At 35.9% G+C, this 21,498-nt stretch overlaps 2 protein-coding genes across 2 annotated transcripts; one reads left to right on the forward strand and one right to left on the reverse strand.

The window, feature by feature from the left end:
• Positions 1–913: 913 nt before the first annotated feature.
• ttc21a (tetratricopeptide repeat domain 21A) lies at positions 914–15,365 on the reverse strand (the record flags this gene model as incomplete). Its single annotated transcript, XM_079407190.1, has 24 exons — positions 914–2,183; positions 2,286–2,353; positions 2,450–2,570; positions 2,711–2,935; positions 3,735–3,918; positions 3,997–4,158; positions 4,810–4,960; positions 5,322–5,403; positions 5,486–5,596; positions 5,681–5,869; positions 6,435–6,535; positions 6,620–6,761; positions 6,843–6,950; positions 7,045–7,117; positions 7,511–7,749; positions 8,723–8,932; positions 11,949–12,047; positions 12,574–12,658; positions 12,736–12,893; positions 12,968–13,090; positions 14,687–14,826; positions 14,909–15,019; positions 15,132–15,261; positions 15,339–15,365. 24 exons carry the CDS (start codon positions 15,363–15,365, stop codon positions 2,106–2,108), a joined length of 3,117 nt encoding a protein of 1,038 aa, XP_079263316.1. The 3' UTR covers positions 914–2,105.
• Positions 15,366–15,757: 392 nt separating this feature from the next.
• On the forward strand, positions 15,758–21,498 carry gorasp1b (golgi reassembly stacking protein 1b). The gene is made up of 9 exons (XM_079406426.1): positions 15,758–15,900; positions 16,606–16,686; positions 16,754–16,957; positions 17,658–17,744; positions 17,823–17,953; positions 18,885–19,005; positions 19,212–19,323; positions 20,144–20,194; positions 20,289–21,498. Exons 1-9 carry the CDS (start codon positions 15,847–15,849, stop codon positions 20,432–20,434), a joined length of 987 nt encoding a protein of 328 aa, XP_079262552.1. The 5' UTR covers positions 15,758–15,846; the 3' UTR covers positions 20,435–21,498.

A 21,498-nucleotide genomic window follows, 5' to 3' on the forward strand; every position in this document is an offset into this window, starting at 1 on the left:
TGTTGGCCAAACATTTCTCTATCTTGAAATGATTTATTACAATTATGTCAGTGCCTCAATATATTTTAAATATGTAATTACAAATATTTACTATTCTAAACTAGAATTATTGGTTACACTTTTTCGGTGTCCTTGTTACAGTGTAATTATACATTTAAGTACTAAGTAATATTAATTAAATTAACGAATATTTGCATGTAATTATGTATAATTTATTGTTATTACTATAGTAATTATATGTAACCTGTAAAAAGGACACCGTAAAATAAAGTGTTACCGAACTATTACTTTATTCTCAGGCATAATAAATGAACACTAAGATATTGCAGAGCTAATTTATGCAGAAATGTCTGTCTAAAATTTAACCTAAAATTTGCATTCACAATTCATTTGCATTTTCAAAAGGTAAACCAAAAAGTTCAAGTAAAACATTTTACCAAAAAGTATTGAATTTGTCAATATTCTGTCGTGACCTTAAAGTCTCCAAACTGTTACAGAAGTACGAGCAAATGTTACTTTGTTTCCCCATCATTCCTGAATGCCTCATGGTTGATTGGCCAATCAGAGGAGACTCACTGGCGCCTCCTGCAGCAGGACTGAGGAACTGACACAAATCAGGATGAGTATACAGGGAGAAAAACCATTCAGATAAACTGGGTCAATTTATGCCATTTATAGAGAGAAATGTTTTAAATCACATATTGCTAAAAATTTGTTTAATGGAGAGCATCGTTCCCTAAGTTGAGCTGTCGTAAAATGAAATTATTCACCTTTAAATATTAACACAACATCCTTCACATAATATAAAGACAAAAACAGACGCTCACCTGTAGCTCTGTGTTCATATGAATATGAATGATATAAATGAGGTCATTGGGGAACATGGTTTGGACTGGAAGTGAAGTTTCAGATCCTCAGCAACTCAAGCTTTATTTGTCACATGGTATACATGTAAAATAAGGGCTTTCTAGTACAGTTAAAAAAAATAGTTTTTTAGTAAAGCCATCAATCAGTTTTACATTGAGCTGTAGGCCTATATAATATATAGCAAAAATGTAAGTGTCTAAAGCGTACGCATAGTTCCACTGAATGATAAATGTGTTTTAATGTCATTGAACCGAATGTACGAAGAAAATTATTAAAATAACCACAGCATTAACAACAACCTTGAAATTATTGTATTTGACATTTCTGTCACTTCTGAAATGATAGCTATGCACCTGGTGTGACAAAATATTAGTCTATACAATACTTTTAAAGCTCTTTTTAAAATCTTGGCTTACATACATTTCTACATAAGCCATAGCATCATTAAACTAGCATCTATTAATGGACAAGTTTTTTTTTTAACCATAAAGGCTGCTGTGTAATTTGCCCCGACTAAGCATTTAAAGAATTTAAGGAAAGCAATAATCCTGAGAATGCACTTAAAGAATGCATAATCGAATCGTTCTGAATCTGCAAAAATCATTCTTGAATCGAAAACTTATGAATCGATTTGCTGTTAACCCAAAGATTCACAGCCCTAAGATAGATAGATTAGATTAATAGATAGATAGACAGACAGACAGACAGACACTGGTGTATGACTATTTCAGAGGGGATTTTGTTCGTTTCACTACATGCTCCAGTAAATAATTTAGTTCAAAAAACACAATTTGACCTAAAACAATAGAAACGGCTAATCTTTAGTAACATAAGATCAGTGCACTGATATTACAAATTGCCTGAAACACTTCATTTACAACATTTTTATAGTACATAAACATAATAAAATTAATAAAATATTCTAATTTGTATATTAGTTTTTGGTCACACTTTATTTTAAGGTCAAATTCTCACTATTAGCAAGCCATTAACGGCTTTTGCCTCAAACTCCTAATTTGCTGCTTATTAATAGTAAGGTAGTAGTTAAGTTGAGGTATTGGGTAGGATTAGGGATGTAGAATATGGTCATGCAGAATGTGTGCTTTATAAGTACTAATAAACAGTCAAAAAGTTAATAAACCTGTTAATAAGCGTCATCTAGTTTTCTAACTAAAATCTCTCAATGAAAGTGTTTTAAAAGGGAAATCTTGATCACAGTCGCTGTAAATCACACACGGTCACAGACGGAGAGAGAGCTGAGCTCGGGTCAGAACCTCATCTTGGATCTGTGGGTAATCTGGACGCTGCTGCAGCACCTAGAGCCAAACACCAGCCAATGAGACCAATCTGAGATCAATCACCATCTAATCCGTGTCAATACAGAGACAATCAAGCCTCATCCTGCACTTTTTACAAACCTCACGACACACATCAACAGCCAGTGTGTAATTCTTGCACTTCAGGTGGTTAAAGGCCAGACGAAATCCTGCAATGAGATTCAGATGCAAGCGTTTCTGATGGAACTGAATATTTACAGTATGTTGATGGCTTTAGTTTGAGGGGAATGATGAGGAAGTCGCACCGACTGCTGGATGGGTTCTGTTGCTGTATTTCCAGGCCAGTTCATACTGCAGCGCTGCGTCACTGTATCTCTGCTCGTTCTCCATCACCAGACCCCGATACTCGTACGCCTTACTACATGACTGATGGAGCAGCAGGATGAAAATAAAGAGATAAAATTGTGTCATTTTAGCCTAAAGTTGAGAAAAATAAACAGCAACTGAAACTAGTCCTGGCGTCAATCATCCATCATCATATACCTCAATGTTCACAATTAACAGACCTCATTGTGTCGTATGCATCTGTTGAGCAGTTTGTCCACTAGTGTGTCATTTCTCAGCTTCATGTACATGTCAGCCAAGAGCAGGCAGGCGTTCTCCAAGTCATCCGTGTTTGCATCACTCCACTCGATCATGGAAAGGCGCTTGAGGACGTTTCTGGCTCTGGGAATCTGCTTCAGCTGAATGAAGCCTTGAGCCATCAAGAGCAAAGACGCCTCTAACATCACCTGCAGACAGACAGAGCAGTTCACTGAGAAACGCTTGACGTGTGCCGTTACATTTCTGTCTTTACAATACAAAATGTATTAGAACCAAAAAAAAAAAAAATGCACACGCACACACACCCACACCATGTAAATGTGTATTTTCAAAGGGTTTTAGAGGCAGTATTATGGTGTCATTGAGCTACTTTTTCATTAATTTTAGTTAACTTTTTAGCATTTTTTGGTGTTTTTGCAATTATTTTTATTTTTTTTATTTCCACAGTTTTTCCTTGTTTTTATTGGAAAGGTGAATAATGGAAACAGTTTAATAACAAACCATTAAAAGTATATTTCAAACATAAGTTAATCAATATTAATTTTGTGCATTTATATTAATTTGATAGTTTTTTTTGTATTTTCCGTTTCATTTTAATGTTAGTTAACTTTTTTTGTCAGTTTTTTTGTAATTGTTATTACTATTATATAATTCTTTTGTCCACATATAATTTTACTATAAGGAGCGTGGCAATTTAGCCTCATATCTACAGTACTTGTAAACAATTACAACAGTGGTGAAATTTTGCAACCTTAAATCCTGTATTGCAACATTTGTACCAAATTCATCTCTTAATACCGTATGCATAAACATCATGGTTTTAAAACCAGTAACTTCCTAAAAACACTTTCAAGAGTAGAATAAAACACATGACTACAGTCTCCAAGGGTTAAAGACTAGAGAACACAGTAAATGAAAGTGTCCATTAATAACTGAACAAAAAGCTAAATGCGCTGACTAAAGCTTGTTGATGAAATCGTGTCTTACGTTCTTAGCCTGCATGTCTGTGAGCTCCAGCACGGCTCTCTTCACCTCTTTGGGATCTTTGCTGTAGATTCGACACAGATTTGAGAGCAGCTCGAGTTTGTCCTGCTCAGATTTAGATCGCGGGCGAAACGTCGAGAGTATATTGTGAGCTGTGCTTATTCTCGTCTCATTCTCGGACTCACTGCTGGAGAAACAAATCACAGACAAACTGCATGAAATCATTTTATTATTTGAACACAGATTGTGTGTCAGTTGTTCTCACCTCATGTCCCTTTGTCCTTTATCTAAAGCCTCTCCTCCGAAGATGTCTCTGTCAGGGTTCAGGCAGATCCGGACCATCAGATCCACCGCTGGTTCTCCCCAGTCCGCGTCTCCTCTGGCTTTGTTCAGGTGCATCAGAGCTTCAGTCACCTGACACGAATGCCTGAGGTCAAGCAGTGCATACAAACCTCTTACTATCTCAAAGCACATGTAAGAATACTTTCAGGACACATTTAAAAAAAAAATAATAAATTGTCCTCTGTTAATTAACCCAGAATACCACTAGAAACTTTACCAAATGTATCACTAACAAGTTAGATTTTCTCTTCCAATAAATACATTTTCTCATGAAGACTGTATAAGCTCGAAGCGTCACCCGAGGTGAGAACATAAATATTTTTCTATCTCTGGAGCTGTGGTGTGCCTACTTTGATTTGTTGGAAGAAAAAAAAAAAAAAAAAAAAAAAAAAAAAAAAAAAATATATATATATATATATATATATATATATATATATATATATACATACATACACACATACACAACAAAATATATATAATATGTACAATAAAATAATGTAATAAAATTGGAACCATTTTTAGGAATATTAAGACAATATAATAATTTATAAGTATAAAATTTTATTATAACTACTGTTTAATTTTCACTTTGAATTTTAAAAATATTTTTATTTTATTAGATTAACCAGTTAACTGATTAGTTAATTCTTGAGAAACAATTGCGTCTCTTCTTTCCAAAAACTTACAACTACACTAGTTATAAAACAAATTATGATATTGTCTGATGGACACTGACCAGAAGTAGAGACCCTTGCAGTAATTATAACCCGTCTCTCTGACCGACAGCGGATTGAACTTTTCACACGCTATAAAAACAGACCGGACGTCATCGAGTTTCCCCATCCTCCGCAGAATGTGCAGAAACTTGGCCATGGCATGAAAGTTGTCTTATGGAAACAAAAAAAATAAATATTTAGTGCAATAAATAGTGTTTGCGTCAGGGTTATTAAAAGTTAACTAAAGCTAAAACCATAAAAAATAAAAATCACTTGAAATAAAACAAGCTACTTTAATTTTTATTTATTTTTTAAATAAAAACTTGGAACTTATTTTCAGTTAGTTGCCAAAGCAACATATATTTTTATTTAGTTTATTTTTTATCTATTGTACTATAATAATTCAAATTAAAACTGAAATAAAAATTATAAAAACTAAACCGAGATACTAAAAAAAACATTTTAAATAAATAAAACTTTAAAATGAAAAATGGACCGAAAAACACAGTTTAGTGTCAAATTGATATTCCACCTGGGTTTCGCTCCAAAATACTGGCATAAATCTTGACTGCTCCCTCTTTTTGGTTCTTCCAAAATAATGTTTCAGCCAACAGCTGAGGACAAAATCAAACTCTGACATATTCATATGCAAATAAGTGCTGAGCATCTCATTTGGGAAATTCTAAGAGTCCGTACCGTCGAGGCAGCGGTGTGGTTTTGATGGAGCTGCAGGATCTTCAGACAAAGTTCCTCACAGTAATCCAGCTCCTGATGCTCGTAGCATAACTGAGCCAGACGAAAGACGATCTGCACAAAACAGAGCTGATGTGATATAAACTGTACTCGCTCTCTTCAAAACATTCACTGAGAGCGCGATTTGAGGCGACTGACCTCCTCGTTGTCCGGGCTGAGATTTAAAGCGAGAGTGTAGTGCTGTTTGGCCTTTTCCAGGTTGCGTCTGAGGTGAAACTCATGAGCCCAATCACAACAGACCACCACTAACAACTTCCTCTGTTCCTCCAATTCTTCCGGATGCTCGTTTGCAGTCCGGAAAACAGCTTTTTGCTGGAGATCATGCAACTGACAAGAGCATTTTTATTTGTTTGCACATAGAAGTCACAAAAAAGTCAGGCTGTTGTTAAACGATTGCATTAAATCCATCTTAGTCTTAGAAACACTGAAAAATTAAAAGTCCCCCAAGATGTAGAGTTTGTTTCTTCATCAGATTTGGAGAAACGTAGTATCACATCACATCAGTGTCTCAGCAATGGATGCTCTGCAGTGAATGGGTGCCGTCAGAATGAGAGTCCAAACAGCTGATAAAAACATCACAATAATCCACACCACTCCAGTCCACTGGAGCTAGTGTTATTATGGATTCGCATTTTAGCTGGACGCAACGGTTTGAAGTTAAAAAATATGTCTTGATGGATTCGTTTCATCTTTAGTCTTCTCCAGATGTTAATTGATGGACTGGAGTGGTGTGGATTATTGTGATGTTTTTATCAGCTGTTTAGACTCTCATTCCGACGGCACCCATTCACTGCAGAGCATCCATTGCTGAGAAACAAACTCCTTTACATCTTGGATGGCCATTTTTAGGCAAACTATTCCATTAATGTTTAATGTAACTTTAAAAACAAACCCTTTTCAAGACGTCCAGGGCAGACTCATTCCTGGCACGTAGTACTTTTACTAAAACTTGTAAAACTGTTACTTCATTCATCATGGTAGTCAATGCAGCAGCTGTAAAAGCAAAAATTACATACTGAGAACAATAATTCCTGTTTCTCATGGTTCAAAAATGTTTGTTTGAATGTAATTCTGTACTAGGTTCATGTTCCAAGGCCTTTTCCAGGACCTGCTGAGCTTTCTCAAATCGTTTCAGCTTCAGCAGCAGTTTGGACAGCTCTACACTTATAAGACAGTCCAGCGTATCCTTCTTCAGAGCCGACTCATAATAGCTCACAGCCTGAAACATAAGCCAGTACAGATAAGAAACAAAGTTTCTTTAACATGTTAAATTAAATGTGAACTTGTAGAAGCCACTTGCCGTGTCATATTCATGAGCCTTCACTAAAGCCTGACCTATTTTCTTGGCTAAAGCATCTGTTGGAGCAATTTTCTCTACTTCTTGGTAGATCGTGACTGCTTCCTCTGGCTTTAAAAACAAGATATTTTATGGTTTAGAAATATTTATAGAGCGCTTTGGTACTGAGAAGCCAAATGAAGATGTCAAAACATTAAATATATACCTGGTGTATCTTCATGAAGGCATCAGCCAGCAAGATCCGAGTATGAGGTCCTGGAAGCTGCTCACTTATTTCCCTGAAATAAAAAAAAAAAAAACTAATAAATAAAAACCTATTAAAACACACACACACAAAAGTTCTCTTACAGCTTCACTGTACAAGACACAATGTAAATCTTATATTTTACCCATAAATCAAAAGAATAAAATATGATTAATGTAAGTTAATGTTAATTTTAAAAACATAGTTAAAATAGTTTAATTGATTGATTATTTATTAGACCTGAACTAACATTAGTAAATACAGAAACAAATGTCTACTGTATACATACACACAATTAATCATTTAAATTAATATACTATATGATTTAATAAAGCAAATATTTACATCAGGGTTTATTTTCTCTTTTAAAAATATGAATTGGACACGACCTATGACCGGTCACACTGAATGTAAGGAGACTTCTCACCTGTAACATGTGATATAAAGTTTCTCATTGCGTTCCCTCTCCAAGTATATGTGTGCCATCTTCTCTCGGGCTTGGATGTAGGTTGAGTCAGAAGGCAGGATGTTTTGCAGCACGACTACAGCGGAGTCCACGTCATCTCTCGCTAAAGCCAGATCCACATTAGCAAGCATGAGACGCGTCTCCTCCGGTGTGCCTTTGAAACGCAGAATGGCGTCCTGCAGAACTTTAGTGGCCTCGTGCTGATGAAAGAGCACATTTTACCACATACAGCACAGGACGGTAACTCAGATTTTGAGCTTAGTTAGTAGGGATGCACCAAAATTAAAATTCTTGGCTGAAGCTGAACAAAATGAAACACTGGGCTGAAGGCCGAATACCGAACATTTAGCATTTTTCCCCATATATTTTGCCAATTATTTTCACCATTGCATACCAAATGTGCTTTTTACTGTTTTGTCTAGATTTTCAAAGAAAAAAATAAATTGCAAAACAATTTTAAATTAACAACAACATATTTACTGAACATTATTAAACATTCTAGCAGACACTATATAAACAAAACAATTAATAAGTTAGTAAAATAATATTTTTGGGCCATATTTGAGGCCCCCTTCTTGAATCAGGCATGTATTTTTACTGAAAAAATTACAGATCCCAATTTGAACACTATGTGCGAGTGTTATAATAAATGTATTAATAGAGCGGTTATAATTATTATTATTGTCAAACTTTTCTTATTTTAAAAAGACTTTCCTCACGCTTTGAACCCTGGCTAACAAGCAGATACTCTGTGAGCTCGTGCAGTGCTGTTTGAATACATGCGTGTATTAGAAAACATAACATTCTGCAGTTTATTTACTAATCGTTTGAGGCCATTTAACGATTTCAATCATCATAGTAACCAGCAAAAACCACCCTTCCTCTTCTCATCGAGACATGAGCAGTCTTTCGCTGACGGTGCTTATAATGATTATTGCGTCTTTCTCGGACCGTTTTAAATGCTTTCACACTGCTGTCATGTTTGCTGCATTAGTGCACACCTCTAGTGCGTCACGTCATTGCTCAGTACAATTTATTCAGTCTTTTCACTTATTCTAATTTAATTTCGGTTGCCGAACATTTGGTGCATCCCTATTAGTTAGATCAAATGCTTGTTGAATCATTTTTGTGCATTCCTTTAAAATGCTACAGGAGAACAACAGCACACTGGACCTGTTCTCCGTTGAGTCTCAGTGCCTCTGTGAGCTCCAGGTACACAGACACTCGCTCGCTGGTGGAGATGAAGAACCGTGGCCCCTCTGAGGGCCTATGGACCCCGGGCATGTTCATGGTGATCTTCAGACACTGGATGGCATTCTTCAGGTCTCCAGATCTCAGCAGAGCACGAGCTTTGAGCAGATTGAACTGGAACCGATCTCCAACCTGATAAATCACAGGCATGAGCTCAAAACACACACAAATATTGAATTATTGTGAGGTCTAGTTCATTAGTTTGGGTAAATTAATCCTTTTAATCAGCAAAGGCTGCATTTCAAGTCACAGTAAAGACTTTTTAATGTTACAAAAGTCTCAAATAAATGCTGTTCTTTTGAACTTTCTATTCATCTGTGAATCCTGAAAAATAAAATGCATCACGGTTTCCACAAAAATATTGTGCAGCACAACTGTGTTCAACATTGATAATAATCAGAAATATTTGTTGAGCAGCAAATCAGTATATTATTATGATTTCTGAAGATCATGTGACACTGAAGACTGGAGTAATGATGCTGAAAATACAGCTGCAGATCACAGAAATACATTACACTTTAACACATATTCACGCAGAAAACAGCTCATTTTTACTGTATTTTTGATCAAATAAATGCACCCTTGGTGAACAGAAGAGTCTTTTTTCAAAAACATTTAAAAGTTTTGATGAACCCAGACTTCTGAATGGTAACTCAAAACTTCCTCCCCAGTGAAAAAACAAATGACAGAAACTGCAAAAATGGCTTGTTCTACCATCAGACTGTACATATGAGCTTTTGGAACAACAAAAAAACCTCAAACTAAAATAAGTGAAAAATAAATAAATGCAAAATGTGGATAGATATATATAACATATTCCTCTAATACAGGCTTTCTGCAAATACTGTGCATTTTATTTTAATGCACTCTTTCCTGTTCAGACCTCAAAGTTGATGCTGACAGCAGACTCCAGGCAGCTCAGACACCTGCTGTGCTCTCCAGCGCTCAGGTGCATACGGGCCTGCAGGAGGTGTATCTCCGGGACAGACGGATCTTTCTCTATGCACAGGTTCAAAAAGTGCTGAGCTGTTCTGTGCTCTCCTGCAGAGGCATTATGGGACAGTTATCAGCGTTTCACAGCAAAGGTTCACATCAGCTCAAGTTTTTAACTCTGAAACCCACCTAGAAGGAACTTGACGTATGCCATATAATACCAGCTCACTGACATGCCAGGAATAGCTTTGATGACTGCTTCCAAGATCATATTTGAGTGTTTTAGCCAAAATGGCGGAGTTTGTCCAAGAACAAGGGCAAAATCCTGGAAAAGGGTTAAAACAATATTAAAAACAGTATCTATCTATCAAAAAAAGTGGGTGATCACTGTTTATTGTGACACGTTATGAAGGCTGTATCACCTGTTTGGATTCCAGGTGCATGCAAACTATTTGCAGGAGGAAATTGAGGTCCAGCATCTTCAGGTATTCCACACCATAATTTAACCCACGAAGCACAGAGAAATGGAGCTCTGTGGCATCTTTCAGAAGCTGCATCACCGTCTCCTCACCTGCACTCTGCTTCCTGCCCAACAGGGCCTTCAGCAGAGGAACTTCCTGTTAAATTAAACACATTTACATTACTACTAAAAACATAGGCGTATGTTTTTAGTAGTAATGTAAAAATAGAGTGTCTACATCTAAACATGTAATAAAGACTCTAATTCCAATACTAAATGGGTGGCAATATGAAGAGCGAGTTGGACAGCAGAAATTGTAATATTTCAGCTTTTTACCGCTGTATTTCCAAAAGACTCTTGGACTTCGCAGAAGAACGCGAGTTGCTGGGCAGCTTCCTCAAGCTGATCGCACATCAGCTGGCATCTAATAGTGCCTAGAAAAAAATAAAATAAAATAACAATTATATATGCATATACCATAGGAACAACTGGAGTTCAAAAAAGATTTTTGACAAGAAAATTAAGCTTATTTTTAGGACATTTTTTTGATTTTTTGCATTGCAGCAATATTTTAATGACAATTAAAAACACATTGTTAAATTCTTATTACTGTAACACCATAAAGCAGATAATCCAGAATACCACTGAACTGTCTCTATACAAGTATCCATCTATGTTTAGTTATAAATTATACTCAATATGATAAAATAAATTAACTTTCAAATGTTTACTGCAATCAGCACAAATAACTGCAGTAAAGTAAATATTTACAGCAGAACAACAAATACTATCATGACCTTATCTATACAGTATTAGACACATCTAGGCCCGGTTTCACAGACAGGACTTAGACTAAGCCAGGATTAGGCCATAGTTCAATTAGGACATTTAAGTAATTTTTATAAACATGCTTAGAAAAAAACATTACTGGGGCGCATCTTGAGACAAAAGAAAGTCACTGATATATTTTAAGATCAGTCAGTGCAAGTTTATTTCATTTGAAACAGCTAAGATTTACATTTTAGTCTAGGACTAGGCTTAAGCCTTGTCTGTGAAACCGGGGGCTAATATTTTAAAATAAGTTATAAAACAAATTCAGCACAACAGATACTACCATGGTATATACATACTTCACAATTCAGATAATGCAAAATTTCATTAAAATTGAATTTATTATGATAATTATTTTTTTATGATGTTGGGGGTGAAAATAGAGTTTTTGTACAGTGATGATATTGTTGCAGCCTGGATGTGATGATACTGTACCTACTAATGCTGAGGTGCACTTGGGGTCTGTTTTCAGTGCTGTAGAGTAGCATTTATGGGCGTCTTTATATTCGTTTTTGTGACTGAGCAGATAGCCGAGCTCACAGATGACATCAGATGCCGCTGGTGCACGTGAAGACACTCGACGCACAAACGTGGTCAACATCTGCAGTATCTCTGGGTTGTGTCCACACTGCAGTTGGGAAAAATAGCATTTCAGTGACTTGTGCTTTAGACAGAGACTACTGTTATAATCAGGCAGGATAGATTAGTCTTCCAAAACAGAAATGAATAGCTCAGGAGCGTCCCAAGGGCAAGAAGTATCATAGAAACACACACTGAGGGACACAAACACTCCCAGTGCGGACAGCGTGTGTTCAGTGCCACAGTCTTAACAAACAAGCCTGATCTATTATCCTATTAAATGACACAGAAATAAATGTAAACTGTGGTAAAAGTGTATAAGAGGATGTTTGGAGTGATTGGCACCAGTCGGCTGATGGCAGCTGTGATCTCCACATGCAGGCTGGGATTGCAGGGCTCAGAGATCTCAACAGCACTCATTAAAGCCTGAAGACGCTCTTTCACCTGAAACACAGAATGGAAGAACATTTGTGGGTCAGAGACTAAAGAGAATGTGTGAGATAAAAGGAAAACTGTTAACTGTTTACAGTATCATTGAGTTTTGAGCTCTACAAAAAAATATCAAAACAACATTGCATCAAATATTCGAATCAAAAACAACCTTAGAAACATCTTAGAAAAGGCATATTTAATTGTCAAGTGTTGATGACACTTCAAATCAGTGTTATTCTAATATAATTGAGATACTATTTTATTTTTTGAATCAGTGTTTATTTTTAGATTTTCCATTTTAGCCTAATTTTTTGCATTTTTGTATATATGTGTTTTTGTCAGTTGTCACTTTTTATTGCCTATATAGTTATGAATTTTATTTTGGCTATAGTTTTAGTTATTTTAGTACATCATGTTAAACTAAATTAAAATGACAAATGTCACATCAGTTTGAGTCTGTATACAGTGCTATAAATTGATTTCAATCAGTCTTAAAAATGCAGTCCGTATGCATTTAAATAAAAAGCAACAGAATTACCAGCTCCATATTTCCATCTTTAGCCGCAGCAATGACAGTCATCATTTGAAGAGCTTTCAGATCATGTCCATCTCTCTCCAGAAGTCTGTGCACATTTCAAGCAAAAACACTGAAGAACATCTAAAACCATCTATTAAATGATAAGCTGAGAGTAGCACACACCTCTGTGCGACCGCCTCCGTTTGCTCCCAGTCACGTAGAGACATGAACACCTTCATCTTCATGAGGAGCGCCGGGCTGAAGTCTGGATGAGAGACGATGATGTGATTGGCGATGTCAAGAGCGCACTGCTCGTTCTGCTTCGCCATGAAGAACTCCATCTGCACGCCAAAGAAACAGCTTAATCCCTGTAAGAGTATTCAAAAGAGTTCATTAATACATCAACACGTTTTACTTTTCCCATGAGTCCAAATAAATTCCCAGTTTCCTGAACGCCGCTGTCAAAGTAGCGTAGAGCCTGAGGTCTGTTCTCTTCAGTGCCAGAGGTCAACACAATCCAGCCCTTCAGAATAAGCCCCTGTTAATAAAGACAAACAATTCATGAACCAGACGGGATGCAATATTTACAACTACACTGGCATTTAAGCCTTTAAAATCTGACATATTAAACAACATAATATTACAAAATCTAATTTGGAACAGGTTATTTAACCTTTAGATGAAATATTAAAATAACGTTATTTGTGTTAAATTATTTTTCATTAGTGGCATTTAACAGCTGACATAAGTCATAAATGATTTTTTTCTCATAAATCATAAATGTTTATTTAGCCTTTATGCGTAAAAAAAAAAATTAAGCATCATATTTGATCCATCAGGATTTTATAGGATATATAGTGAGAATATGGAGGAAAAACAGCTCAGTTTTATTCAGAGACCTGAATAGAGCAAAAATATGTAATTTGGTGCAAATTCTGATATTTATGATGAAATTCTGATAGCTTGTAATGCAAGTCGGTGAGATTTTTATAACAGTGTAGCAGATACTGACATAAAATGATCTAAATATCAGTAGTCACTCTGTATCTCCAGTAATATGTCTCAGTAAGATGAGATTGAAATGATCCAAACATGCAATGCAATGCTGATTGAGAGATGAAGATCCTCAGAAGATGTGAGATGAAGATCATTCCTCCGCTGAGGAACAGAGAAAGTAAAGCTTCTGGAAACAAACGCTCCTCTAAAGATCCTGATGATCAGATTTGAGACACACTGATTTATCTAGAAAATGACTGATGGAGAATCAAGTAAAGCTGAGCTGCTTCAGTCCAGTAAGAGTTCATCTGGAGATATGACTGCCGTTATTCTGACGCTTACTTGATAAAGTCAGATTTGGACATTTGTGCAATTACACTAAAAGACCCTTTACTTGATTAAAGATACTTTAAACTATCAATCAGACGACGCCATGAAAGCATGGAGAAGCCTGTGAATGTTTTGATCATTTAGATAATCATGTATCAGTATGATAATGTAAGCAATATAGACTTAAAAGGGTCATCGGATGCAAAATTCCTGTCAGAATGACGTAGTTCTGCACAGGCCCCTCCCACAAGATTTGATTGACAGGACCGTCTTACCTTAGACCCGCCCTGAGTGAACAGAGCTGTCCGCCTCCGCTGCAGAGGAAGACAAGATGTCTCCGATTAAGCGATTGAAGCGTTTAACTGTTGGATGTAATAATGAATATAGCAGTCATCAATCACTCCCGACATCTGAGCCGCTGAAGATGCAGAGGATTAACGTTACTTTCGCTTTGAAGTGAATGCATCCCCGATCTGCCTAAATTCATTTGTGATCCAGCTTCATCTACAGAAATATTGAGTATAAGGGTTTTTATGAATCTTTGCAAATCGCCTTTCCTGATAATGTGCTAGTTAGCCAGTTTCGCGGCTGAAGTTTACAGTCTGCTCGTCACGGAAGAGAGGGGCGGAGTCAGCAGAGCTCATTAGCATTTAAAGCAACATGAACTAGAACAGCGTGCTGAAAACAGAGCTGATTTTGACAAGGGAAAAGGGAAAAAATTAACCAAAGTATGTTATAGATTTAAATAATCATATCAACTTGTGGAAAATGGGCATCTGATGACCCCTTTAAGGTCTTTAACACAAACCTCCGGTGATGTTTTGGAGATCTTTTTAATGCATGTCCTGGCCTTGAGGTTCAGCTCCAGGATCCAGTAAAGCAGGGCTGCGTAATACAACGCTCGGTCACCGGCTGTGGATCCAGACAGCTTCAGCTCCTTCACAGCTTCTAGACCTCATGTGGATGAAGAAAGACACAGATTATCACAGAATCAATGCTTTATTCGTCAGTGAATGTAGTTCAGAGTTACCAATAGCGTCACAGTGTTTGTGTGCGTAAATGAGAGCTGCTGTTGAACACAGAGACAGATGAGGATGATCTTTCAGCTGAATAAACTCTCTCAAAGCCTCCTGTGTGTGACCTGCAATGCAAGTGGAAGAGCCTTCATCATCATGTCATTTAACCATCATAATAATCAACAATATAATCATAAACACGGAAAAATATGGACATTAAAGCACATTTTAACCCACCTTCCATCAGAGTTGCAAAAGCTTTGAAGAACCGGAGCACTGGATCATTATTATACAACTTTAAATTCCTCACAGTTGTATTTCTGGCATGTCTGTAGTATTTCTCCCTCATATAATAAATAATTAACGGCTGTTAAAACAAACAACGTTGTCTTCTAATGTATATTTTCATTAAAATACAATTAAAACGATCAAATTAGAACTTACCAAACACGTTTGATCGTTTTCTGACATATTTTATCCGGATAATTAAACTAAATCAACCATTTTAAACAGCACCTGTGATTTAATACGTTAAGCAACCACCTGCGCAGGAATAATAATCACACGCAGAGAGCGGCGCCTGTGTTATTGATTTAAATCGATCACTGAAATTGATTACTCATGTCTGTTTGAACAAGCTGGGTTGCGAATTTATTTTATTTTATTCGTTTTTATACGTATCCCGTACTGTTATATTTCGTTTTTCTTCTCGTTAATGTAACTAAGAAAAAAGATTAAAAATAGACTACGAGTTCTACTATGGCCAAGGCGTTACGTCACGAGACGCTCAGACAGAAGTCCTACGCGATTGGCTAACAGGCAGACGTTCGAATGAATATTAATGAGTACATCCCATACGCTTCAGGAAGGTTGCCAAGCAACGTCCCCATGTACTAGTTAATATTCATGAGCAAGCTTTGGCTGCAGTAGGTTGTTTAGACGCCGGTTCAGGATGGGTTTGGTTCAGAGCGTGTTTGCTGCAGAGGCTGGATATCATGTGCATGGGGTAAGTGCACTAATTACTGCATTTAATTAGGCATCGAGTCTGATGAATCAGCGACTGACAGGGGTTTTATGAAGTACATGATGTGTGACCTGAAGGGTTTGCATGCGTGTCCTACTAAAACACATCAGGATGTGAACAGGATTTCAATATTCCTTCAATATATTCTACTAAATACGGGTTTTAAAATCTTTCTTTAAAGAAAATTACCATCAAGATCAGTTCCAACACTGCAAAACATGTTTTGCCTCAATATTTTTGTCTTGTTTTTCATTACAAACATCTAAACATGAAGATAATTTAACTCAATATAGATATATTATGTCTTGTTAACATAGCTATAATCTTGTCACAAGATATTAAGTCTTCTTTTCTGAAAAATGTGACCGTTAAATTGAAGTTTTTGCTTAAAACCAGAAACAAATATCTGGGCGAGAAGAATAAACTGAATTCAGGAAGGCAAGACAAGATTATTTTTCTGACCCCTGATAGATATTTGTTCTTGTTTTAAGCTTTAACTCACTTAAATTTGTGCCTCTCGAGTAAATATATATTGATTTAGTAATATGTTTATATGTGTATTGGTAAACAAGACATTTATGCAGTGAAATTATTACCTATATATTTTTTGGACTAAAGTCTAAGTTGAATTTAGGTCATATTAAATTATATTTTATAAAGCATCATTTTTTTCACTTTTATTCCCAGATTCAGGAAAATTCTCCAGCAGAGAGAGCCGGCCTGGAGCCCTTCTTTGATTTTATTTTGTCCATTGGACACACCAGACTGGTGAGATCTCAAACACGTTACACTAAAACATGTATGTTCTGATGCTGATGTTTGTGTTTGCTCTCAGAATAAAGAGAGCAGCCTGCTGAAGGACCTCCTGAAGGCAAACGTGGAGAAGCCGGTGAAGCTGGAGGTTTACAGCAGTAAAGTGATGAAGATCAGAGAGCTGGAGGTCGTTCCCAGCAACATGTGGGGCGGTCAGGGCTTATTAGGGGCCAGCGTTCGCTTCTGCACTTTCCAAGGGGCCAATCACAACGTCTGGCATGTGCTGGTGAGCTGTGCTGTTTGATTTCAAATAATTATAATTATAAATATCATTATTATTATTTTTTTGCCCATCCATTTTTTTTCCATGTTATACAGTGGGGTCCAAAATTTTGAGACCCCTAAAAATTTTTTACAAAATTAAATATTATTATTATTATTGAATTAGAAAACCACAAATAAAATATTTAATTAATATGTCATATTTTATATAATAATATATTATTATTATTATTACATTTAATAATACTACTAATAATACATCAATTAAAATAAAAAATGATATCAGCATAATTTAAATAAAATGTGCATTTATTGTAAAAAACAACAACAAAAAAACTTGTATGTAATGACAGCATCACTGGAGCTACATGAAATATTACAATTAAAATGACCAATAACCTACAAAATAGTGCTGAAGAATTTCTTATTAATCTTATTAACTAATTTCTGTGTTTAAAATATCAATATCTTAGCATTTCCTGATTTACATGAATTAAGACTTTTGGACCCCTCTGAAAGAACACTGCAAAAAAACAAAATAATAATTTATAAATCAATATTGATTTACTTGAGAAGTCTTGTTTTCAAAAATAAATAAAGATGGACTTAAACCATAAAAAGACAAATGAACTTTCTCTTTAAATGAAACATTTGGACCCCACTGTATGTTGTCTTTATGTTATGTGCCTGGCGTGTTGTGTCAGGACGTGGAAGTGAATTCTCCGGCTGAACTGGCTGGACTGAAGCCGTATTCTGACTACATTGTTGGCGCAGACCAGGTGCTGCAGGAGGTAAGATGTGTTCATCAGTCTTTGAAGCAGCAGATGTTTTCTCTGATATGAATTCACACTCTCTGTGGATTCTCACAGTGGGAGGACTTCTTCTCGCTGATCGAGGCGTCGGAGGGCAAAGCTCTGAAGCTGCTGGTGTATAACACACAGAGCGACCGCTGCAGGGAAGTGCTCATCACTCCGAACGGAGCCTGGGGCGGAGAGGGAAGGTACAGCAGAAGAGCCCTCTTCGGTCAACACATTCAGAATACATTCAGATGCAGTTTACTGATGCTGCTCATTGTACTTTGAAACTTGCACATCATGCCATAATCATGGACTCTATTTCAGCGCTATTTAGTATCAGTGAGATACTATTATAGATTTAATTAATGTTTCCTCTTATATTTAGTCGTTGTGTAGTTTTGTAGTTTGTTGTAGTTTATTTAAAAATGTGTTTAAAAAAAGTGTCTACACAGTATTTATTAATTTTTATTTATTAGCTGATATGATTTTGTTTTTCAGGTAACATTTATTTTATTTCAAGTAACGAGAAAGTGTTTTATGGTTTTAGTTTTAGTTAATGATAATTTTGTTTTGAATGAATCTCATCAGTGTTTAGTATAATGTGTATATAGTCTTATACTTTTTATTAAATTTATTTCTATACTTTCTATTTTCATTTAAATTTTAGTGAAAGCTTTAATAATTTTATCAAGTGTTTTTGTCTCATAAAAAAGTCTATATAGTATTATTAATTTTTTAGTTTTAATTTATTTAGTCTGTTATTTTAGTTTTTCAACTTAAACCAAATGAAAATGAGAAATGTTGCCTTGACAAGTGATAAATGAAATACATTTATTAAGTTTGCATTTATTTCATGTCAAGTATTATTTATGGTTACTGTTTTAGTTGAAGATGATAATCCTGTTATATATAGATATATAGTTTTTATTGATTTTTATTTAAGTTTTAGTTATTTTAGTACATTAAGTTAAACTAAATGAAAATGGGAAGTGTTGGAAACTAGCTAAAATATGTTTTTTAATTTTTTTATTTCAAGTAATAAAATGTAATAATTGTATAAGTGTTTTTTCTTCCCTATAATAACCCCGCTGTATTGTAAACAGCATGTATTTGTTCTCATGTGTGTGTTGTCAGTCTGGGATGTGGCGTTGGGTTTGGGTATCTGCATCGTATCCCCATGCTTTCGCTCGCGTCTCATCAGCACCAGAACTCATCTGCAGCATCTGAAACCCAAGAGGATAAACACTGTTCTGAGGTACAGACAAATCAAGCTCACAGGAACACAACCAGGTCACATTTCACTATAAAAAAGAAAGATATTTTACATAAAGATTAAGTAGGTTTTAGGACCCTCACAGCTTCATCATTTATATTCACCCATTTTGGGGTGAAATGTGACCTGGACGAGTTTATAAATCATAATGTTCAGAATATTTAGAGTTTAACTGAGTCTCATTCCAGTTATTATTAGATAACTCCTCAAACGAGACGGAGCGTGACGTGACCGCAGACGCTCGTGATGGATTCATTCAGGACACGACTGAAGCTTCAGCACCGTGTGAGAAATCACCTGGTGGGTCAAATAATCATTACACATCAAGTCATAAAGATATCAGAAGAAGATATGTTAGAGACACTGTGATAATCTTTAAAGGAATTGTTCACCTAAAAATTCAAATTTGCTGGAAATTCACTCACCTTCAGGTCATCAGAGATCAGGATGAGTGTGTTTCTTCATCAGGTTTGTAGAAATGTGTCTCTGCATCAGTGTCTCAGCCATGGATGCTCTGCAGTGAATGGGTGCCGTCAGAATGAGAGTCTGATAAAAACATCACAATAATCCACACCACTCCAGTCCATCAGTTAACATCTGGAGAAGACCAAAGCTGAAACAAATCCAGCATTAAGATGTTTTTAACTTCAATATGAGTCCATAATAACACTTCCTCCAGTGAAAAAGTGTTCTGGTCTGAATCAGGAGAGAAATCTGCACAGATCAAGCAGCGTTTACAAGCCAAAACAGCTCTAAACAAATATGTGGCTGGATTTTGATGTGAGAGACAACAGGAGATTATTATTAATATGGATTATGGACTTGTATTTTAGCCGGAAGCGACAATATGAAGTTAAAAACATCTTAATGCTGGATTTGTCTCAGCTTTTGTCTTCTCCAGATGTTAACTGATGGACTGGAGTGGTGTGGATTATTGTGATGTTTTTATCAGACTCTCATTCTGACGGCACCCATTCACTGCAGAGCATCCGTTGCTGAGACACTGATGCAGAGACACATTTCTCCAAATCTGTTCCAATTATATCTGTAACTGACGTGTTTGAGACGACATCTGTGGATCTTTCTGGACATTTGGATTTATCTGCTTCCTCTTTAATAGTGGATGATGATGATGGAGGCATCTGCAGCAGTGAAGATGTGTCTGCTTTGAGTAAGCATCGAAATACCTTTAAAAAGAGAGTGAACGAGCTTTGTCTTCATATTCTCTCTCCTCCGCTCACGTCTCATATTACTCCCTCGTGAAGGTTGGTCTGAAGACGGCGTGGTGACCACGACAGAGGTCCAGAAGGATGATTCGGGGATCTACGACATTCAAACACCACCTGTGATCTTAAATATGGAACCAAAGGATGATGAGGCTGTAACATTTACACCGAAAACAGTCTCATAAGTGTAACTTGTGCCTCAGAGATGCATTGATCCGTGAGCGTGTTCTCAGGGCATCGTTCGGGCAGAACTAACAGCTGCTGAATTATACGAGAAGACATTAGAAGCATGTCATTGAAACTATTTACTGCTATTATAAAGTGCCGACATGTAGGATTACACAGAAAAGATGCTTTATAGAATATTAAGAAACTATATCTTCATCTGTGCATCTCACAATAAATGTCTACAGTATACTTCACCCCAAAACCAAAGAAAAAATATATACAGTATTGGAAATTAAGCCTGTTTAAGAAACATTTTCCTTTAAAGTTTTTGCATTGTGGCATTATTTTCATCACAGTCCAAGCACATTTCCATAGAAATATTTAATTATTGTAATTTAATTTTTATTTTCAGCAGTGATTTTAATAACTGTAATACAGTAATATCTCAGGAAAGCAGCTGGAACTCATTGTCATGAATGTTTTGGACACTAGTCCATTAAGCTGTTGACTGAATGTTTCTGAAAGCAGTTTATTTTACAAATATAACAAATAATCAAGTTATCTTATATGATGCATCTAAAAAAAAATAAAAAAATATTTTTTTGATACATCATATTTAAGAGACTGATTATTCATCATATAAGCCCAAAGGCCACACTGTACACTAATCAAGTGCTAAAAAAAAAGTTTTATTATATGCATAGTTGGTGTAGAAGCTGCAAGAGTAAAGAGTAAATAAAACTATAATGGAACATTATTTATTCTACATTATAATAAAGTGTCACGTGTGATCAACAGAGAAACACCTCATGCTTATTGCTGAAATATTGACATATGCAAATGCAGACACTGTTTACTGCTTCTGAAAATGAGAGACATACAGATAATAATAATATCTAGACTGATAATTGACCCATAGAGGATGCATGTCATAGTTTTGGTGAATATATCAGAGCATAAGTTCAAAAGTACTGACCTGCTGGGTTTATGGAGTGAGCTCTTCTTTTATCAGGATGAACGATTCCTCTGAAGGCTTTCAAATGCAGTTTCATTAATGCATTAAAGAATGATATAATGCATG

Source organism: Barbus barbus (genome assembly GCF_936440315.1).
Source record: "Barbus barbus genome assembly, chromosome: 44".
Lineage (NCBI taxonomy): Eukaryota > Metazoa > Chordata > Actinopteri > Cypriniformes > Cyprinidae > Barbus > Barbus barbus.